Here is a 23,479-nt window from a genome sequence, read left to right as displayed (position 1 = left end):
AAAAAGGCTAGTTGAATGGTTACATGTTGTCCTGACCGTCACTGACGCGGAAAGAAGGTCACAATACATTGCTAGTTTATAAAACGTTTACAAAAAGGTATGCATAATACAATCCCAGTTTTGAAAGGAAACAAAATCCACATACAGAAAAAAATCCGGAAGATATACACCAAAAGTTATCATTAAGTATATATGGATTATTAGATCACAAGTAATTCTAAGTAATTTCTAATTTTTAAAATTCTTCTAATTCTTTGTATAACTAGTATATATTTTTATAATCAAAAAATGAAGATATTTTCATTTTGTAAAAGAAAAAGAAACTAAAATAACTTTTCATCTTGTATTTGGATAGCTGATGTTTTATATCACGTAAATTTAACATTCTCTCATAGTATGACCTATGTATAATAATGTTTACTTTCTTATATAATGAAACTCAAAGGCAGAATGAGGATGGCGCCAGTACATATTTGTTCATTCATAAATTCATTCCATTTTTTAAAATTTATATGCTCCATATGTTTCTCGATTGGTCTATCTACATGTTATGCCCTGTGTATTCTAGAAGGTCAGCTCTGCCCACAGGACAGAGCAAAGATTCACAGAATGAAAAAAGCCTATAACCATGGCTCATCCTTCAAAAAGGAGGAGAATGAAAGAAAAGAAAAGGTAGATGGATAAACATTTTCAGATTCTTCATAAATATTAGGAAAACAACTTACCGTCATTGCATTTCCAACAGTGTATTCTTTTGCTATAACTAGAGTGGATGCATACCAGAAGGCCAACGCATATGATGCATATATTAACAGGAAGGCAATGCCCATGGAAATGTTCGCCGAAATAGCTTTTTTAATTCCAATCTTTTTGGCATTTTCTAGATGTTTCTGATACCTACCAGAAAATGAGGGGAAAACATGATAATAAGAAAACAATCCATAATCTGAGCCATATTCACCTCCTTGATAGTTGGAGGTTTAAGGCACAAAGCCATAAAAGTAAGAAAGCTCTGGTGAGACCCAGCTTCCTGGGAACTCAACCAGTTCAGAATCGGCCAGGACTAGAACCCATCTTAGCCTTTTCTTTACTGGCCTGGACCCATCTCCCTTGGTCCCTACCAGTCCCACCAATGTTCCCATAGCTGTTCCAGGATTGAACTCCCATCCCTGGGAGAACCTCACTGTCCCTTCATGGCCAGCATCACAAGTCAAGGTAAAGGTGGAAGAAGAGAAACCAAGCCAAGCCAACCAGGAATGACGCCAAAATGTAAATACTATTTGGGACTCTTAAAACAGATTCTTAACACAGGCCAATTTGTCTTCTCCAGAGAAAACCCTCCTTCCACAGCCCCATCGGGTGAGCGACAGGAATTTTACACGTTTGTGTACTTATACTTGGGCTTTTACTTTTTTGTTTTGCTTTGGTTTGGTTTTTGTTTTGTTTTGGTTTTCATCAGGCTGAACTTCAACTGTCAAGCCTGGGTACAAGGTTATAAATTGGTCACTGCTTATGGGATACAGGCCCTTACTCAACTTTTCTAGATTTTAGTTTCATCACTTGTAAAATGGAGTTACTCTTTTTTTAATTGAAGTATACAGTTGATTTACAATGTTGTGTCAGTTTCAGGTGTACAGCAAAGCGGTTCAGTTATACATACATATATATATTCTTATTCAGATTCTTTTACCTTATGGATTATTACAAGAGATTGAGTATAGTTCCCTGTGTTATACAGTAGGTCCTTGTTGGTTATCTATTTTATATATAGTAGTACGTATATGTTAGTCCTAAACTCCTAATTTATCCCTCCCCTCCCTTTCGCCTTTGGTAACCATAAGTTTGTTTTCTATATCTGTGCGTCTCTTTCTCTTTTGTAAATAAGTTCACGTGTATCATGTCTTTTAAATCCACATGTAATCGATATCATATGATGTCTGTCTTTCACTGTCTGGCTTACTTCACTTAGGATGATAAGCTCTAGGTCCATCCATGTTGCTGCAAATGGCATTATAAAATGGAGCTACTAACGCCTACCTTGCAAAACAATTATGAGGTTGACAGATAATGACAGACAGCTGTTAGTGCAGTGCTGGTGTATAGGTGGCAAAACCTGATAATTCCTCTTCCTATTATTATTACTATTGCTTTAGAATTTAATGTCTTCCTAAATATCGCTCATTCTATTATTGTCATATTTTTGAATATTAATTAAAATTCATATTACTGCCTTCTAGGATTTGACATAAAGGTATAAATGTCTAGAATGGTTCTGTCAAATAATATTTTTTCCATCAATTTCAGTTAAGCCTTCCATGCTAGATGCAAAAGAGCCTATAAATTTTGATTTTGGCTCCATAAAATCAGAAAAAAAAAGCCTACTGATATACAATGAGACTTTAGAGAAAATACCACATACATTAGAGCGTTTCTATTTCTAACAAAAGACAAACAACATCATTTCTTTTTCAGTTTAACCAAATAAGATGTTGAGAATTTGTTCGTTATTTTAAAATGTACGTTGCCACCAAAAATTATGTCTTTCAATTACTTAAAGCACCCTACTCTCCAGTGCTGTTTCCTCGGTGTTGGACGGTGCATACATTTAGCTGAGCTGCGTCCCTGGGGTGATAGCCAGCTCGCCACGCCCAGCACTGTGCTTAGTCCCAGGTGGCCCGGCCGCAAGGTGTGGGCATGTCAGCCCCAACGTGACACGGGGCTCCAGGGACAGTGGTGGACATGCTGTTAAGTACCTTCGCTGAGGCAGCTCGCTTACTGCTGTCAATGGAGAGGCACTGATTACACTCATCCTGAGGTGTGTGGGCTACTGTGTACAGCAAGCAGCAGTGAGAGAGAGAAAGGAAGAGTTAGAGAACCAGGCATAGGCTGGCTTTGAAGAGGGCTTAAGGAACAGAAAAATAGAAAATGAAAAAGAGGGGAGTAGGGAACCTTTGCTTTTAAGGCTGGAGAATTTCCTGAGAATTTCCCTTTCAAAGAGTTGTGGGTGGGGCTTCCCTGGTGGCACAGTGGTTGAGAGTCCGCCTGCCGATGCAGGGGACACGGGTTCGTGCCCCGGTCCAGGAAGATCCCACATGCCGCGGAGCGGCTAGGCCCGTGAACCATGGCCGCTGAGCCTGCGCGTCCGGAGCCTGTGCTCCGCAACGGGAGAGGCCACAGCAGTGAGAGGCCCGCGTACCGCAAAAAAAAAAAAAAAGAGTTGTGGGTATCAGGAGTCCCATAGGATGGCAAAAGAAAATACTTCACATGGAGTCATACTTCAGTGATATTAGGGGATGTTATTATTTAAAGAAAACTGGTTGGAGCATTTAAGGAGAGCTGAGTAGCCTTTATTAGGGGGCTTTGCTCTGGCATATAGGTTTTCGCCTATCAAGTTCCTTTAGATCAGGGGTACTCCACATGGAATCCCCGGTTAAGGAACTTGAATGGGAAAAAATTTACATATTTAATTTCACTAACTTCTAACCGGAATTTAGCATTTCCTTCAATTCTCAAGGCAGGCAACAAACTGCTGTATGGTTAGCAGTAACTGTGCCTGTGTTGCCAAAAGAATCCTAGATCATTTTCATACCACTGTGTTAATTGTTACAGATATCTTAAAGTATCTTTTACCTGCAACCCTACTTTGAATTACAGTAAATATTTGACCTGTATTTAGTTCTTAGTATTTAATAGGTTAAGAATAGAGACATGTAATTACCACATGACACTTTTAAAATGTTTCGATAACTGTACTTCACTATAACTGGTTTCCTTTGTAATCCTACGTATTCTGTGTTATGCATTTAAAATCATTATTTTAAGAAGGGAGTCCATAGGTTTCATCAGACTGCCAAAGAAGTCCATGGAACATAAAAAGGTCAGAACCCTGCTGTAAAGTCTGACGTTAAACTCTAGCCATCAGTAAAGGGTGCCTATATTTTGTGGGTGAGGGGTTAATATTAGGTAAAGGAAAGCAGTAGACACATATCACAAAAGAATAAGTAACAAAATGTAAAAGTGGGTTCTTTGAACTAGTGGACAAAAAACCTTTCTGACCTTTTCAGCTCTCTGTTCTGGCCCCCAAAAGCTATCACAGTCTTGATGGCCCCCAGAGCCTCTTCTGCCACAGCACCTGCTTTTGCATACGCAGCTAGTTCTTTGTCGCTAAATGCTGAGAGAATCTGGAAAAGAGAGAAACATTCATGCCTTTTGTATGAGGAAAAATGTTAAAAGACTGTTTGATCAACTCTTTCACTTACTTTTTCTTCCCAAACCCTGTCCTTTATCAAACATTCTAGATATGAAGCAAACCACACTCACTGTACCTGATCCAACGGCTGCTTCCACTCCCTACAAGGGGCGGATTTGATCCGCCCTGGTGATATGCTCCCCAAGAGGAGTCCTAAGCAGCTTTCGGCAGGAAAGCGCCCTTTGCAGGAAAGAGCTCTCTGCAGGAGGCCCCTTGGTCTTGTTGCTAACCTTAAACCAGGCGCCCCCATGCTCTACTCACCTCTGGCCCTAGCACACCTTTCAGATCTTTTGATCACGCAATACTTTGTGTAACTTGTTGGTTCTTTCCATAGATCAAAGATGTAGAAATGCAGAATAAGTAATTAACAGATGACCAGATCTTTTCCCTAGCTTCCCCTTCAATAATCTCGTGAACAAACTGTGTGAACAAGATAGCATCTAAAGAAAGATCATAAGAGGTCAACAAGCCCGCACACAAGCCTGCACGCAATGGAGGAGGGCGATGATTCTGACCCCCTATCTCAACAATTAACTGAGGTTACTTCCCCTTTTCCATTGAAAAGCTTTCATGACTGAACAGAATCTTCAGAGATGGTTTTTGGGGGACATCAAGTCCACCAACTCCCCAGACTGCCAGCATTCCGATTAAAAGTAACTTTCCTTTCTACCAACTTTTACAAGTATTGATTGTTTTTAAGCGGCGAGCAGCCGGACTTGATTCGGTAACAGAGTCAGCAAAAGGAAATCCACACGTAGTTCTCTAGATAGTGTTTTTTGGGAACAGTGTGGAGTTCTGTATCTACTACCGTTTGTTCTCTGTTAATTGCAAAATAAACTAAAATAAAACCTTACTACTTGGAAAGGATTCACCATCCTTTTTTTTTATTGTGTCACGACTTTTAATCACTTTGAAAACCATACTTCCAGACCTACTCACGGGTATTCTACTGAATAAGATGGCTAAACAAGATGTTGCAGGAGAACAGTAAAGGAAGAATCGAAACAAAAGAGATGCCAGAGTCTACTAAGTAAATCATCAACCCCAGAATGAGCAAAAATTGCCGGTAAAGTTTCTCAACTCTGGAGTGTTGGTTGAAATAGAACAGGTTTTGTAGATTTTACTGCAAGGCAAAATTGTCAGAGTGCCATTTAACTGTCACAGGTAACAATTCAAAATAAATAGGACAAATCTAAACTTATTTAAATGTTTTATATTCATGCAATAGTTTGAAGGAACGTCATATTTTTTAAAGTATGTTTCCTGAAATAAGGACATGACCATTTATGTAATTTAAATTAGTATGCTGGAAGATTTACCTAACGTAGTAACAGTTCCAAAAACAAAATGTAACTGAGGTAACAACTGTGACATTTTGCATCACATTAAAAACAACCTTCCTTATTAGAGCACCAGATTAACAACATGGTCCTGAACGTGGTTTCAAATGCCATTTAACATGGATCTGCACAAGTACCAGAATCCTGCATACTGAAAATAACTGTCTGCGTGGGTTAGCACACACGGAAATGCCCACGTTTCACATACCTTTGCCCAAACAGCTGTAGAGAGTCCCAGGATAGGGCTGATGGCCATTATCACAAGGGTGAGCTTCCATCCTCTGAGAAACCCCACTACGAATCCTGCAAAAAACGTGGCTATTGCTTGAAAGAACATTCCAACCTTGTCACCAATTCCTTCACTGATTTTGGAGATGTCACTAAAAAAGATCACACCTAAGTGGTTACAGGCAGGAGGTCTTCAGTCAGAAAGGTGAAGCAGACATCTAACAAACACAGAGACAGGCAACACTGGTTCAGACTCCTGCAAGCCTCTTTCACAGTCTTAGCCTCTTGAATGACATTTTCCCCACCTAAATACTGTACAAAGGAAGAAATTCAGGATTAGTTCACGCTTCTAAGAAGTTAATAGCATTAAAAGTTGATGCTATTCAATTAGTTAATCCTGTTAGAGAAACATTAGCATTTTGAACCTATGAGTCAATTTGTTTAAAGGCAGGAGCTAGGGGGCTTCCCTGGTGGCGCAGTGGTTGGGGGTCCACCTGCCGATGCGGGGGACGCGGGTTCGTGCCCCGGTCCGGGGGGATCTCGCATGCCACGGAGCTGTTGGGCCCGTGGGCCGTGCCCGCTGGGCCTGCGTGTCCGGAGCCTGTGCTCCGGAGCCTGTGCTCCGGAGCCTGTGCTCCGCGGCGGGAGGGGCCACGGCGACGGGAGGCCCGCGTGCCGCAAAAAAAAAAAAAAAAAGTAAAAGCAGGAGCTAGGAAGGGCATTGCAACAGGAATAGGGAAGGGCTCCTTGCTTCTACCCTTGATGATATTTTCAACGCACTCTATTCTCAATACAGCAGCCAATGTGATCCTTTGAAAATGGAAATCTGAACATGCTACTCCTCAGATCAAAAATGCCCAGTGGCAAAGCTGAGGCCAGCCAGGCCCTACATGCTCTGATCCTCCCTTCTCTTGGACCTCATATGCTCACTACCCTCTTGCCAGGACCTCCAGTCAGGAAAAGATTATCATCTATGTCCCCCTGCTGGAACGTAAGCAACAAGAGGAAGGAGATCTTCGTCTCATTCATTGGTATATCACAAACATCTAGAACACTGTTTGGCACATAATAGGCCCTCAAGGGCTTCCCTGGTGGCGCAGTGGTTGAGAGTCTGCCTGCCGATGCAGGGGACACGGGTTCGTGCCCTGGTCCAGGAAGATCCCACATGCTGTGGAGCGGCTGGGCCCGTGGGCCATGGCCGCTGAGCCTGCGCGTCCGGAGCCTGTGCTCCGCAACGGGAGAGGCCACAAGTAAAGGATGTAAGCTCATTCCTCAAATACGCCTACTACGTAACTAAGGCAAAAAAATCTAACAGATAAGGAAAATACACTGCGGCATAGGCTGTAATTGCTAAAGATGGTTATCAGACAATCTATTCCCAATACACACCAAATGCTTAATCTAGGAAAAAAATTTTTTTTCATTTAAAACCTCCCTTGGACATATTTTCACATACTTAGCAGTTAATTTCTTTATGAAAGTGTAGTGTTAACAGTATACTTACTCTGTTAGCCGAGTATTGAGTTCAGTGCTGTCACTGATGTCAAACCAGCCTATTTCCTGTCGTAGAATAGCATGAAAAAACTCTTGCCTAATTTTCTTAATCTGTCGGCCAGCTGCCAAAGTCCAAAATGAAACTTGTATATAGGCAGCAACAAGAACTCCAGCACCTAAACCTGAATAATAATATGCATATCTGGAAAATAATTCAAAAGTTTCTTTTAAATATAGTCTTTATCTCTTTGGGGAGAAATATTCAGAACTGGGAATTAGTCAATTTACAGACAGATCACAAAGACCATGCAGGACACTATAACAAACACACATGAATTTTTTTCTCTTTTCTTAAATTATAAGAGGATAATGGCAAACCTATCCACTTGAATGATCAGCCAAAGGTAAAATAAAGCTTTGTGGTTAACTGCAAAAATATAATGGTGTTCATGAACCATTTTTAAACTGGTAATGACAGTTTGTAAACACAATTTGCCTCTTTCACAATTCATATTCTAGACTTGCATATCTTACTGTACTTAAAAAGTGCACCACATTGCAAATACAGGACTAAACAGACGGAGCATGCAAAATGGTTCTTAGTATAAGTTTTCCCGTATTGTTTACACAAAGAACAAAAAACCCTCTTCCTAATTGGCAGAAGTTGAAAGGTGTTTTAAAAATAGAACGCTAGGGGCTTCCCCGGTGGTGCAGTGGTTGAGAATCTGCCTGCTAATGCAGGGGACACGAGTTCGAGCCCTGGTCTGGGAGGACCCCACATGCCGCGGAGCGACTGGGCCCGTGAGCCACAACTACTGAGCCTGTGCGCGTCTGGAGCCTGTGCCCCGCAACAAGAGAGGCCGCAATAGTGAGAGGCCCGCGCACCGCGATGAAGAGTGGCCCCCACTTGCCACAACTAGAGAAAGCCCTCGCACAGAAACGAAGACCCAACACAGCCAAAATAAATTAATTAATAATCTCCTACCCCCAACATCTTAAAAAATAAAAATAAAAAATAGAACACTAAACTGTCATGAATTCAAACCAATTTGAAGTCTTCACTAAATTAGAGGAAAGTTAGTACCTTTATTTTTTTAAATTAATTTATTTTTAGTTTTTTGGGCATGCCCCGCAGCATGTGGCATCTTAGTTCCTCTACCAGGGATGGAAATTGTGCCCCCTGCATTGGAAGCACGGAGTCTTAACCACAGGACCATGAGGGAAGTCCCAAAAGTTACTATCTTTAAAAGTAATAAATTCAATTTCAATACTCTCAAATATATTTTCTACATCATTTTACAAACTGTTTCCAGATAGAAGCCTTTCAAGCCTGCTATGGCAAACAGACAGTACTCATTTACGTCAGCAGCATTAGTCGATAAGTAAACATACAAACGTTATGTGACAGGCTTTTGGGATTTCTACGAAGAAGGCTGAATGAGGGGGAAAATGCCATAAATGACATTACTGGATCAACGGACAAAACTGGAATACAGATGGTAGATTGGATCAAAGTATTGTATCAGGGCTTCCCTGGTGGTGCAGTGGTTGAGAATCTGCCTGCCAATGCAGGGGACACGGGTTTGAGCTCTGGTCTGGGAGGATCCCACATGCTGCGGAGCAACTAGGCCCGTGTGCCACAACTACTGAGCCTGCGCGTCTGGAGCCTGTGCTCCGCAACGAGAGAGGCCGCAATAGTGGGAGGCCCGCGCACCACAATGAAGAGTGGCCCCCGCTGGCCGCAGCTAGAGAAAGCCCTCGCACAGAAACGAAGACCCAACACAGCCAAAAATAAATAAATAAATAAATTAAAAAAAAAAAAAAAGTATTGTATCAATATTAAATGTACTGAGGTTGATAGCTGTACTGTGGTTGTAAAGAGAATGTCCTATTCTTAGAAACCATGCTGAAGAATTTATGAGTAAAGGGTCATACTCTGTGCAGCTTATTTAAATGGCAGGGGAGGGGGAATAAATGAAAACAATAGGTTAAAGTGTCTAACAAAAGGTAAAGCGTATATAGGGACTCTTTGTACATTCTTAAAACTATTCGTAAGTTTGAAATTATTTTCAAATAAAATGTTTTTAAAAGTATACCATAAAGAAGTACATATGTATATATGCATATATTAGCCAATTACCTAGTCATTTCTTCTTCCAGAATTCTGGCTGGATTTAGCATTAACAAGGAAAAATTCACTAAATAAAAACAAAACAAAACAAAAATAAGACATTTTTGAAAGGCACTGCAGGTTTTAAAAATCTTTTTTCTCTTTCCTTTTCACTCTCAAGTCACTCTTTTCATTTGACTCATGTAAAGGGCCCAAGGGTTTAGGTGCACTTAGGGTCCAGTTGGGGGAAGTTAAGCCCTCCCAGGTTCAGCCCCCTTCCTAGAGGGCCTTGAAGCAAACCAGCTTCCTAAGGCAGCAGAGAGGAGCTGACGAAGGGCATACAGAAGGCAGAGGGGGAAAAAAGAAATGGTCCACATAGAAAACACAAGATTTAAGGGGCACTTTTTTTCTTAGTGGCGCAAAGCACTTTCCATATACTTGCTTCTTTTGATTTTGCTTTACTATATGTGTGTGTTTTCCCTTACATGCTTCCTCACGACGTAAGTAATAGAAAGGCTGAATTACATTCATTGCAAAGGAAGAAAAGTTAAAGAAAAGAAAAGATAGCTGAGTTGCTCAAAGACAAGTCAGTAGATCACTGGTACTTGGTCACCATCCTGCATTCCCTGTCCTGGTATTTTTAAAGCAGTATTAACTGGAAGGAAATTGTCTTTTAGTTTGAACTAATTTGATTAAAATGTCAATGTGCCTTTCCTGGTTTACATGTTTTAGTAATAGCTAGGATTTATTGAGCATTTACTACATGCCAGGCATTGTTCTCAACACTTTACATGCATTACTTCGTTTAAGTTTCACAGCAACTCTATGAGGTAGGACTATTTCATAAATTCCCATTTTACAGATGAAGAAATTGAAGCACAGGGAGATAAAGTAACTTACCCAAAGTCACACAGCTAGCAAGTAGGCTGAGAGTCCTAACACTATACCATACAGCTCGTGACCCTATACTACAGTGATTGATTCATGTGGTAATGACTTATTTTCACTTTTTCAAAAACACAAAGTGAAAAAATAAAAAGGAAGCAGCCCATATCTACTGCATTCACATAATAGTAGGATAAAATGTCACCACAGCATTGATGAGAAAGTACACCAGGGTAGGCATTTCCCATTTACCATGATGCTGGCAGAGAAACTAGTCTTTGTACTAGCCTTAGATCATGTTTTCTGGGTGCTGTGTCACCATTCTTACCTTCCTCCAAAGGAAAATAAGGTAGAAATTTATTTTAAACTACTGTCAGGATCAATTGCCAGGCATGTGGCCCTGATGGTGGCATGATTTTTCCCTTAGGATTGTTCTTTCTACGGATGTTCATAGTGAAGTGTTTCTGCTTATTAATCTAGCTCTTTATCAGTTACTGGATCCTTGAGGAATCAGACCGTATTTTACTTCTGTTCTTATCCGTTCCGTTTTGCAAGCACATTTCCTTCCTGAGTTCATAAATCTGACACCTTTGATATGCTACATTGGAACCGTGTTTCGAATTAGAGGCAGACAAGCTATCCTAAAGCTGTGGTATTTGTAGAAACCATTGTTCAAAACCACAGGCAACCTGCAGATATATGGGTACCTGGCTATTTTTTCCCCCTGAATGTAGAAATCAGGTGAAATCCTAGAATGAGTTTTACTCTCCTCCAACACCAATATTACAACTCAGATTGACCCTCCCTCCTAGGAAATAAGAATCTACAAATAGTCCAAGTTTGACCTGCTCCTTTCTCAGAGTCCCAGGCCAAGAATGGCAATCTAATTCTGGGTTAGTAACCGTAGGAGCCCCAAAGCCCTCAGGAAACCAAGAGTTTCTGCTGCCTGACGACAAAGGTGAGGCAAATGTGTGTTGATGTCTCGTTCCTGGAAGAGTAATGGAACGAAATCTGGAATTCTAGACCTGGAAAGCTCATGGAATTAGTTCTGGAAAAGGCCTCGACCTGGTCTTCTCAGATGCTACCTATTAGGCTTCAGTCTCCTAAACGGTCTTTAAGTAGTTATGTGGTTGAATGCTTCACAACGCTGTCTGCCTGTTAGAATCCCGTGGGGAGCGTGAAAAAATATAGATGCCCAGGCTCCATCCAAGACCAGCTCAATCAGAACCTCTGGCTGAGTCTAGATCATAATTCTAAAAAGTGTCCCCAACTGATTCTAATGTTCCAGGATGGAGAACTCCTACTCTAGTCTGCCTGAATGCCTCCCAGAATGAGGAAATGGGGAATTCTAGAGGCCGCCTATTCATTTTAGAGAGCTCCCATATAATTCATCCATTTCGTAGATGGGGAGACAGAATCTTAGAGTGGTTGCTTCATTTCCAAGTTCTTACAGCTAGTTTTCCCCCAATATTTATGTTCCAGACACTTGACATAAACTGTCTCATTTAATTCTATCAGTAAGTCTACCTTTCAAAGGTGAGAACAGTAGGGATTATAGAGGTTAAGTAATTTGCCCGAAGTCATAAGCTGGTAAGGGCCTAAATAATAAATGTGTACCTTAAGGATTACATGGGGAGACATTACATAAGGTCACTCTGAGTCTCAAAGTAAATCAATGTCTGCCTTCCTTGATCCTGCCCAGGACTTCTTTTATTATATAGAAACACTCAGCACAGGACAGAGTGGGTGCATGTCCAGGCAGCTTTGGCAGTGTGGGTAATTAATTAAGGTAACTGGGGCTCAAAACTGCCTTTTCCTCTCAACTATGTGGCAATGCAAGGGCACGCAGGGTATATTGATTTCTCCACAGAATCTCCCACATTATTACAGTCACACAGACTTGGCATAAAATATCAGGTTCCTAATACTCTGCAGAAAAACTGTTTCCTATGACTCCATTCTTAGGTTTGGATGAGGAATGTTTTATGCATAGTTTCTGCACAACTGAGTCATTGTGACGGAACAACCTTGTCACAGAGCCTTTATTCTGTTGACAAGGATGGGCTCTGTTCACAGTAAGTCACCATCAGGCCCTCCTGTAATTAAACCTTTTTTTCTTCTAACATTCCCTTCTCATTTGGCTCCCATTTGGTCTAGCTGTCCAAGAATCCAACGATTCTAAAGAACAGATTCTAAATAACATCATCTCTATGAGATGAGCTAGTGAGCTCAGCTAAGTACAGCTGAATACTCTATCTACTCTCAATCCCCAGGATTTTTGCTAAACTACAAATGCAAACATACCAATGAGCTCTCCGAGTATGAAATATAACAACCTCGTCTTCTCCAAAGAGGCACGGGAGTATTATTTGTACACACTACTAAAGAGTGGACATTGGAATTAATAACATTTGAGGTACTTCCCATGCCAAACCCTCCAAGAGAGCTGATAATGCCTAATGACAAATGTGGCTGTAGAGGACCAAGTGTCATTTAATTCGGAGGCCACTGAAACTAAGTTGGCAACTCGGGTGAGTTTATCACTCCAGGTATTACAGGTCTGTAAGTAAGCTCATGCCATGCCCCAGAGAGACCTTGAATTTAGCCCTGGGCACAGTACATGGCACCTGTCTGCCATTCCAGCTTCAAAGCGATACGGTTGCATAATTAGAAACACAGAAAAGACAAGCAAACTGCTCCAAATAAGAAAGTTGTGGAATTACTGTGGTGTTAGCAAAAACAAAAATAGGACGAATAAAACCGAACCAAATGCCAACTCCCCTGTGATAAGAGCACTGCATCAGATTTTTCAAAAAATTTAATTGTGATAATATACACAAAACCATCTTAACCGTTTTAAGTGTATAGTTAAGCAGTGTTAAATATATTCACGCTGTTGTACAACCAACCTCCAGAACTTTTTCACCTTCCCCCAACTGAAACTATGCCCATTAAACAACAACTCCCCGTTTTCTCCTCCCCCAAGCCTGCTACCACTATCTTACTTTCTGTTTCTATGAATTTGGCTACTATAGACACCTCATATAAGTGGAATAATACAATAATTGTCTTTTTGTGACAGGCTTTTTTCACTTAGCATAATGTCCTCAAGGGTCAACCATGTTGTAGCAGGTGTCTGAACTTCCTTATTAAGGCTGAATAGTATTCCCTTGTATGTATATAACACATTTTGTTTATCCACTCATTCGTTAATCTGATTTTTTAAAATCCTGAGTTGAGACCAATTTGTTATTGATGCGTTCGAATATAGGCATCATCCTACTGTATGTGTGTGTGTGTGTGTCTTATAGATATAGATCTTATAAGAAGTACAAGGAAAACAAATAGAAAATTCCTCATTTCCATGAAGGCTTTTTAAACTACCCTATCTTACTCCAATTTTACCTTTATGGTGTTGAAGTTCTGGCCACTGGTCAAGCACAAGTAATCCATTTAAAACTTTCCCAAACACATCTTTTTAAAGGAGAAAGTTATTTACATTGGCAGTATAATGTATATGATCATGGGCATGGCTGGGATGGCAGAAAGACCTGGGTTTGAATTCTGCCCTAATACTGTATAACTCTGGACAAGCCTCAGTGTCTTCACGTGTCACAGAAAATAATATTACCTACTGTGTGGGACGGTTCTTGGAGGCTTAAGTGAAATAAGACCTAGCACACGATATACACAATGAAAGGTTACTATTATTGGTGTTATATTTATTATAAAGAGGTTCTTCTCAGAGACAAGAGTACTGGAGAGTAAATAAACTATTTTTGTAGGAGCTTGATTTAACTTTTGAAGGATGCTTTTACTAGACTTCTAAAAGGCATTAATATTCATCAATATTTATGTAAAGTACAGCTTTTTCTTCCTGTTGTATAAATTAAGCAATCATGTTCTCTTAGGTAATTACAATTAAGCCCTACAATGCTAAGCAAATATGTAGTTCTCAATCAGTGAACACTGAAAACTCTTACTGAGTGTCATCTAAATTATAGGGTCCACTTTTTCTCAGATATCTTTACTATGAAAGCGGTCTTTCCTCTATCGGTTGTTTTCCTTCTATTCCACCATCTGTGTGCCAGTAAAGCTTCACTCGGTCTTCTCCAGCCTAGTGCTCACAGGTCTCTTGGGAGGAACTGAGCTATCATGCTTCGCAGAAAGCATGAACATCTTCCTTTCTATGTTAAATCTGGCTAATGTGAAAATAACTTTGTGCATTGAAACCGCACTCCAGTGCTGTTGACACAGCCTCTCACGTAGATGACATTAACTTACAGGACTCCTCTGGCTCTTCAGTAATTACAGTCCTTTGCGTGAGTTTCAAAGCACATCATTTTCACATTGAGTCCATTGACTCTTTAGTATTCTGTCAAGTAACAGTCAACCTTGTTAATCCAAAAATTAGAGACAGAAAGTGGGTCTAATTTTAGCAAAAAGGATGGGGGGATATAAAAAAAAGAAAACCAGAAACAGACCTACAAGCTGAGCATAGCTAAGAAGTACTACCACGCAAACTGATATATTCTGAAGCTCATCAGTAATCACTAATGGGATGGACCCGGCACAGACATACTCTGTTATAGTTCCACCATCCTCACGTAGACTGACTTCCTTACTTTATTTAAATGCAAAACTTTCTGGAGATGGGTGTTTCCTTATTCTATATTTAAAGTCAAATAGCATACACCTATTGGTTGAAATTTAAATGAGTATTTGAGGAAGTTTTCTGAGACTGTTACAACCCCTTCTGTGATATCTGGAGTCACCCAGATGTCTGAACCATGAAGCAAATAGAGGATGAATAGAAAAATCAAGTTCTAATCTTCCACTCAGTTAAACATATATATAAAATACATATATATATTTTTAAATAGAGAAATGCTTACCTGGAAAGGAGAAGTTTCCTCCAATATTAACAAATCTGTCAGTCATTTCTCCAAATACTACCATCATGAGGGGGAGACCTGACCCATGAGCTATGGCCATGATAGTGCCGAAGGACATAAATAATTTATCCTGCCAATCAGAATATCGAAACTAGAAAAAAAAAGAAAAAGAAAGGAAAGATAAGAATACTTAGCTCGTGTAACAGGATTTCTCTTTTTTCACAATGATATGTTCTTCGGATTTTTATTTAATGTCAGTACTTTCGTAACGGTTGCAAATAAAGGTATTAGGGAAGAAAGAATTTCAATCCAATCACTGACAGATTAATTTCATGATTCTATTTATTTTGTATTCTGTGAGGAAATCAATCTAACTCCATTTAATCACTATCTTATTTGGATAGTGCAATATGATCAGAAGGGACGAAGGTTTGGTCCCATTAAGAAATATTGTTTGATTTTCTAGAGCTCCTGAGGTAGTGAATTAAGAGCAGCTAGGGGTAGACATCATTTACATACACACACATAGTATGCCCTTTAAAAAGACATTCAGGGCTTCCCCGGTGGCACAGTGGTTAAGAATCCTCCTGCCAATGTAGGGGACACGGGTTCAAGCCCCAGTCTGGGAAGATCCCACATGCCATGGAGCAACTAAGCCCGGGTGCCACAATTACTGAGCCCGCGTGCCACAACTACTGAAGCCTGTGCTCTGCAACAAGGGAAGCCACCGCACTGAGAAGCCTGCGCACAGCAACAAAGAGCAGCCCCCGCTCGCTGCAACTAGAGAAAGCCCGCGCGCAGCAACGAAGACCCAACGCAGCCAAAAATAAATAAATAAAATTTTAAAAGAAAGACATTCAGAATAGTTCAAAGGGAGAATTATAAAGGGGTTGGGGGGAACAGATCCTCTGGGTTTAATCCTCTGGGTTAAAGATCCCTTTAAGAGGTTTAAGTTCACTTTTAGAAGGCAGCTCCACAGTGAAGTGCAACAAACATTAAGGAGTGCCTGAGTGTGTGCTTTAGGGAAGACTTGCTCATGGAGATGACGCTCATTGTAGAATCTTGAAAGGTAAGGGGGAATTAGCTGAAGAAGCAATGGGAAGTGCAGAGGAAGTGGAGGATGTTGAGGCTTAGAACAGCAGGGGGACTAGAAACCACACGAGTGCTCGGGTGACTCCACGCAGTGGAATTCCTGAGTGCACAGAACAAAGCGTGGAAGATGATACTAGAGAAAGGTCTAAAAGGCCTGGTGGGCCACACCAACAATCCTGGACTTAGTACCACCTACAGAGGAGCCAATCAGTGTCATAATTCTCCAAAACACTCTGTCCCTCGCCGTCTTTTTAGTCCTCTCCAAATTCTCACTTTTTCTCACCATTTTTTTTTCTTTTTTTCTTTTTTTTTTTTTACACCTCTACCGGAGTACAAGTGCCCCACAATGGTTTTCTCACCATTTCTGATTGACTGAACTATGGCTCTCTCTCTTTGTTCTTCTTTCCTCCTCTGCCTTCCGGACTACATCTTCCGGCTATAAGTTTTCTGTTTCTATACCTTCCTCTCTGTCCCTTGCATCCTTCCTGTCTTTTTAACCTTTCCTTCTGCCCATTTCCCTCACCCCACCCCCTTTGGGGGACAAGGATCGGTAACCCGAAGAATGGATGATGAGTCAGGCTTGGTGGAGTGGGACCCCTGAGGGTGCAGGCTGAGTCAGACGGGCTCACTATGCAGGGGCACCCTGAGGTCAAAAGCACAAGGCGGGGAGTGAGGGGTGTGTGTGCAAACTGTTCTCAAAGAGTTCCAGGGGTTCAGTCTGGGAGACCACATTCCATCATCAAGCACGTAGGGCAAGCAAGAGTGCTGAAAGAGACAAGGGGTCAGAAGCCAGGTGGGGCCTGTAATGGAACAAGGGGAGCAGGTAAAGTCAAGGACAAGCGGGGAAGGGCCCCTAAAACTGCTACAAAAGGGACCAGAGTCCCCAAGGTTCGTTTTATGGCTCCTGCGGAAGGGAGATAGAGCCCTCGGGTCTATGGGCCACAGTTCAAGCACAGCAGCAGGCTGTCATATAATGTTCCTTCAGTGAACATTTATGTGAAATGGAGGAATGTTTTAAGTGCTTTTCATGGTACATCTGAAACTCATATAATGTAATATGTTAATTGTACCTCAATTTTAAAAGTTTTTCATATTAATTAAATAAAACATTTTCTCTAAGCTTCAATTTAAAATCCATGAATTTCACAGCAATACCCTAAGTAAACCTAGATCTGCTTTCAGATCAAAAAGAACAAAAAGAATGCATTCTAACTCCTATTAAAAAACATACTTTTGGGCTTCCCTGCTGGCGCAGTGGTTGAGGGTCTGCCTGCCGATGCAGGGGACGCAGGTTTGTGCCCCGGTCCGGGAGGATCCCACATGCCGCGGAGCGGCTGGGCCCGTGAGCCATGGCCGTTGAGCCTGTGCGTCCGGAGCCTGTGCTCCGCAACGGGAGAGGCCACAACAGTGAGAGGCCCACATACCGCAAAAAACACAGAACAACAGCAAAAATATCTATTCAGAGGGTGAAAAAGATTACACTTACATTTAACTTAAGGTTAAACTTTTAGATTCAAATGATTGTTTCCACTTTAAAGTTAGTGACATTTTGTTTTCTCTACGAGGCAGATTTAAAACTTGTGCACTGGATTTCCCTGGTGGTGCAGTGGTTAAGAATCTACCTGCCAATGCAGGGGACACGGGTTTGATCCCTGGTCTGGGAAGATCCCACATGCCGCAGAGCAACTAAGCCTGTGCACCACAACTACTGAGCCTGCGCTCTAGAGCCCGCGAGTCACAAGTATTGAAGCTCGCGCGCCTAGAGCCTATGCTCCGCAACAAGAGAAACCACCGCAGTGAGAAGCCCATGCACTGCAACGAAGAGTAGCCCCCACTCGCCGCAACTAGAGAAAGCCCACGCGCAGCAATGAAGATCCAACGCAGCCAAAAATAAATAAAAATAAATAAAACCTATGCATTAAAACCAGATTTAGTTTCACAAACAATTTATTCTCTAAAGTACTAAATTGAAAAAATGTTACCCTTACTGAGACTTTTAAACAAAAACATCACAAGCATAAGGGAGAAGAGAATGAACAGGGGCTTTATGGTGACATGAGACAAATGCAGCAATGCTCCAGAGTGTGGACATTTTGGTGTCCTCTCATCCCTTACTTAATAAGTTGGAGGTTTCAGCTGACATGCCGCTTAATACCAACTTCTCTGCTATCAAAAAATGGCCGTCATAGTTTGAAACACATCATATTCACCAACAGTGGGCAAACACTTTCATGGGTCCCCTCTCTAAGACATATTACAAATGAAAAACAGATTTGACTTCTTCCAAAAGTATGTTGGCTTGCCTTGGACCAGCAGAAAACCACTGAGAATTGTTGTAAACATATCTGAGTCCATAACAGTAACTCCATATTTAATCAATTTTCCTGGAAGCCAACGTGAACATAATAAATTTCTTAATCATTTACAATTTTCTGTAGTTAACAATCTCTTTATATACAAGCTTATTTTAAACTAAATTCGGGTTTTTTTGTGAAACAAGTGCTGAGATGCATTTTCCTGAAATTGGTTGGTTTGCATGCTGCTACGAACACAAGTCCTATTTTTAATTTCCCAGTACACCAGTTAGCTCTGCTCTCATGGCCAGCCTATCCCTACCTCTTTTATCATCCAGGACAGCACAGGTGCAGCAGAGAAAACCACCTATTGCTGCCTGTAGACAGTCTTAAAGTACTGCCGTAACTATGGATCCGAGACATCAAATTTAAATGAAGGCAGGAATTATTCATATTTAACATTTCACAGCTTACCAATGCTAATGGTCCAATCAAATTTACTTTCTTCGTTTTCTCCTTATCTTGTTTGCTGTAAAAAAAAATATAATTGACTGAATTTAAAAACTGTTACAAAATATTTCAATTGAATATAAATTTGAGTAGTTATCATATTCAATATTATATATATATTTAACATCTTTATTGGAGTATAATTGCTTTACAATGTTGTGTTAGTTTCTGCTGTATAACAAAGTGAATCAGCTGTATGTATACATATATCCCCATATCTCCTCCCTCTTGCATCTCCCTCCCACCCTCCCTATCCCACCCCTCTAGGTGGTCACAAGGCACCGAGCTGATCTCCCTGTGCTATGTGGCTGCTTCCCACTAGCTATCTATTTTACATTTGGCAGTGTATATATGTCAGTGCCACTCTCTCACTTTGTCCCAGCCTCCTCTCCCCGCCGGTCGCATGTCTTCAAGTCCATTCTCTACATCTGCGTCTTTATTCCTGTCCTGCCCCTAGGTTCATTAGAACCATTTTTTTTTTAGATTCCATATATATGCGTTAGTGTATGGTATTTGTTTTTGTCTTTCTGACTTACTTCACTCTATAAGACAGACTCTAGGTCCATCCACCTCACTACAAATAACTCAATTTTGTTTCTTTTTATGGCCAAGTAACATTCCATTGTATCTATGTGCCACACCTTCTTTATCCATTCATCTGTCAATGGACACTTAGGCTGCTTCCATGTCCTGGCTATTGTAAATAGTGCGGCAGTGAACAGTGTGGTACATGTCTCTTTTTGAATTATGGTTTTCTCAGGGTATCAACATTATACTTTCAAATATAAAATAGTGATGTACACAAATTGTCGAAATTATCCACTTTTGACTGCAAGGCAATCACCAAGTGCAAAGGTCACCATCCAAGTTACTATAGGAATCTCTGGATAACCGGGAGACGGTCACCTGTCTCGCAGAGCTCACGCACAGAGGGAAGATGACTATGTTAACAGTGTCCTCCAGATCAATTAATCCTTCACTTGCTAAAATCATACATATTGATCTAAAATTAGTAAAGGCTGGGACTTCCCTGGTGGCGCAGTGGTTAAGAATCCTCCTGCCAACGCAGGGGACACAGGTTTAAGCCCTGTTCACGAAAGATCCCACGTGACGTGGATCAACTAAGCCCGTGCACCACAACTACTGAGCCTGAGCCCTAGAGCCCGCGAGCCTCTACTACTGAGCCCGTGTGCCACAACTATTGAAGCCCATGCACCTAGAGTCCATGCTCCGCAACAAGAGAAGCCACCGCGATGAGAAGCCTGCGCACCGCAACAAAGAGTAGCCTCCGCTTGTTGCAACTAGAGAAAGCCCACACGCAGCAACGAAGACCCAACACAGCCAAATATAAATACAATTAAATTTTAAAATTTATATTAAATAAATAAATAATAAAATAAAATTAGTAAAGGCTACCCTTCTGAATGATTACAGGGAGTGGTGTCAGGAAATCCTGTCAACCCTGCATTCAAAATACATCTAGAATTCAACCACTGCTCACCAATTTTATGGCTATCCCAATAGCCAGGAGAACTCCTGCCTTGTTTCTCCACTTCCACTTATGCCCACTTTAGTCTTTCCTCAACACAGTTGTCAGAGTAGTCATTTAAAAACTCAAGTCACGTGGTTGCCAAGAGTTGTGGGGAGAGGGATGGATTGGGAGTTTGTGGCTAGCAGACGCAAACTATTACATATAGGATGGATAAACAACAAGGTCCTACTGTATAGCACAGGGAACTATATTCAATATCCTGTGATAAACCATAATGGAAAAGAATAAAAAAAGAATGCATATATATGCATAACTGAATCACTTTGCTGTACAGCAGAAATTAACACAACATTGTAAATCAACTATACGTCAATAACGCAGATTTTTTAAAAACTCTCAATTCGTATCATGCTACCCCTCTGCTCAAAGACTTAAAATGGCTTCCACTTTTCTCAGAGTAAAAGCCAAATCCTAACATTAGCCTCTAGGGCCCCACATGATGTTTCCTTGTCACCTCTCTGACCACAGTGCCCGTTCCCACTGCTGCTTGCTCTGCTCCAGCCACCCTGGTGTCTCTGTCGTCGCTGTTCTGTGAACCTTCCAGACATGCTCCCATCGCAGGGTCTTTACTACCTCTGCCAGGAATGGTCTCCCTCAGATGCTACACACTTCTCTCATTTCTTTCAAGTTCTTGCTCAGATATTGCCTACTCAATAAAACCTCCCTTAACCACCCTACTTAAAATTGCAAACGACTTCCTTTTTGCACTCCTGATTTCTTTAGCCTTGATTAATGCTTTTCCATAGCGTTCATTCATTTGCTGAACATTTGCTGTAGTTTACATATTCAGCATATGTATTATTTATATCTATCTTCCATACAATAAATGCAAACTCTAGGAGAGCTGACTTTTTTTTTAAACCTAAAATGAATTTATTTAGCTTAAATGTCCAGGTAGGTGACAAAGTTTTACTCATAGGACTCGATCCCAAATTATCTAGAACATTCGCTAAAATCAAAGGACGGACATCTGCAATGAAATATGTTCAAAAGAATGTGCCATAGGCAATAACAGCATGACAGCAACAAGCATGTAACTAACTCTCAATTTGCCCTAAATAACTGAAGTGAGCTGAACTTCCTTTAATGTATAAGCTTTAGTCTGCTTTTTATAAAAATTTGTCTCCTTACACTTCATTTCATAATCTTACAGTTTCAACTTATTCTTAGCTTTTTGTATTTCTCTTTTGAACTGTCTTCTTTCCAACACAAGGCTGTGAGCTCCACTTCTGAGAATTTCCTTGGGTTCTGTCACTGCATCTTTTGCAGGAAACCCCCTCTGTACACTCATCAAATGTTCAGCCAGTGCAATACATAAATAGCCTTCTCCCAGAAAATGCCATCTATTTATAGATTCACAGTCAATCCCAGTCTAAATTGTCAGCTGACGAAACCCACATTTTTCTAGTAGAAAGAATATCAATTATTTTCTAGCAGAAATAATACCAATTTTATGTGGCACGCCAAATTTTCTATGAATGAATACCATGGTACGTAGAAGGAATAAGGCAAGATCACTGGATGAAGACGTTAACAGACAAAAATAATGCCTCAGTTGAACCACCAGATAGGCATGTTTTCCGTTGACTAATCAGGTCCCTTGCAGCTTGAGGACACACTACAGAACCTGATAAAATTTGTCCTTCGGGGTAATCACTGGATGACACAGTTCAATTAGTTCTGGGTGGCCTGGCATGAACTCAGAGACCACAACAGCCTCGTAAACTGAGGCTGAAGGCGGAAGTGATTCACTATTCCCACGGTGAAAGTCGGACAATGACAACATGTCACTGACTGGTTTGCTTCTGCCCCTACTGAGGTCCGTGAAGTGTGGGCAACAAGGGCCTTTGGGAACCCGAGAGCCGTCACAGGAAGGAAGACGTTCAAGAAAGAGGTCTCCCCCTTGCATCTGAACAAAAATTTCTTTGGAAGCACAGGTTAGGACGAATGAGGCTGCTCCAGGTGCCCCTACCCCCTTCACCCCTCACCACCCACAGGGGAGAAAGACGGAAGAGCCTGGCGCTGGGAGGAGCGGGGTGGGATGGGTAAAATGAGGAAGAGGAATAACGAGGGGGAGGAAGGAGGCTTCTGCTTCACTACGCTTGTTTAAAAAGCACAACCGTCAATGACACGTCTGACGCTCTGCAAGCATAAAAGATCAGATGATGTTTATGAAAGTTTTTCGGCAAAGTTTTGAGTTACATAACGCAAGGAATGTTACGCCACACATATTCATCGAATCACCCTGCACAAAGAGAAGCGGGCACTTTTAAACACATCCTCTTCTTCCTGAGCCTGCTGCAAAAGAAGCCTCAGTGACATTCCTTGGGTAAGGTCAGAACCTCAGACAAGACTCTACGGAAGCTCCAAAACAAAGGTCAAAGGCATCATCAGATTTTCTCAACTTCTTCCCTCAGCCAGATTTGGCCCTGCTGATTCACGTGTCGCGGAAAAGCGGCGGCTGCGGGTTATGTACCTGCTGCTGCTGCCACGTTCAAATTCGTCCTCCGTTTTCTTGGGGATCCGGACTGTTGCGAGCCTTCCCGCCTCTAGATCCATCTCAGCCTAGGGAGAAACCACAGTCTCAGGTCCAAGAACACCCACCCACCGCGGGGAGGTCGACCAGCCTCCTTACAAACCCTGCTCGAGGGATCGGGACCGGCTGACAGGTCCGCGGGGCCCGGGGACGCCGCGTGGAGGTCGCGCCGCCGCCGCCCGGAGCCCACTGTCGCCGGAGTCCCCTGGTCGGAGCCGGCGCGCCCAAGCTCCCCTCACCTGGGACCTCGCGCGTCTCTGGCCGAGCTGCTGGGCGCACGAGGGCTGCGGCCGC

At 41.6% G+C, this 23,479-nt stretch overlaps 1 protein-coding gene across 11 annotated transcripts in view; it reads right to left on the bottom strand.

Moving 5' to 3' along the window:
• Window positions 1–23,473, bottom strand: part of ABCB4 (ATP binding cassette subfamily B member 4) — a 71,599-nt gene extending 48,126 nt beyond the window's left edge. For 4 of the 11 annotated variants that reach the window (XM_024738467.1, XM_024738469.1, XM_024738470.1 and 1 more), the window contains exons 1-9: window positions 23,425–23,473; window positions 23,126–23,214; window positions 19,062–19,116; window positions 15,202–15,352; window positions 9,452–9,509; window positions 7,322–7,513; window positions 5,798–5,969; window positions 4,057–4,181; window positions 726–897 (exon numbers count right to left, since the gene is read on the bottom strand). In XM_024738467.1, coding sequence (XP_024594235.1) covers window positions 726–897; window positions 4,057–4,181; window positions 5,798–5,969; window positions 7,322–7,513; window positions 9,452–9,509; window positions 15,202–15,352; window positions 19,062–19,116; window positions 23,126–23,208 — 1,008 coding nt within the window. In that variant the 5' untranslated portion in view covers window positions 23,209–23,214; window positions 23,425–23,473. Of the gene's footprint in view, window positions 1–725; window positions 898–4,056; window positions 4,182–5,797; window positions 6,130–7,321; window positions 7,514–9,451; window positions 9,510–15,201; window positions 15,353–19,061; window positions 19,117–23,125; window positions 23,215–23,424 lie in introns of those variants that run through there. The other 7 variants (XM_024738472.1, XM_024738468.1, XM_024738473.1 and 4 more) reach the window with 7 other exon arrangements.
• Between the last annotated feature and the right edge of the window lie 6 nt (window positions 23,474–23,479).

Source organism: Neophocaena asiaeorientalis, unplaced genomic scaffold (genome assembly GCF_003031525.2).
Source record: "Neophocaena asiaeorientalis asiaeorientalis breed wild unplaced genomic scaffold, Neophocaena_asiaeorientalis_V1.1 scaffold89, whole genome shotgun sequence".
NCBI lineage: Eukaryota > Metazoa > Chordata > Mammalia > Artiodactyla > Phocoenidae > Neophocaena > Neophocaena asiaeorientalis.
Note: the sequence above shows the minus strand (reverse complement) of the source record. Positions and strands in the feature narration are given on the sequence as shown.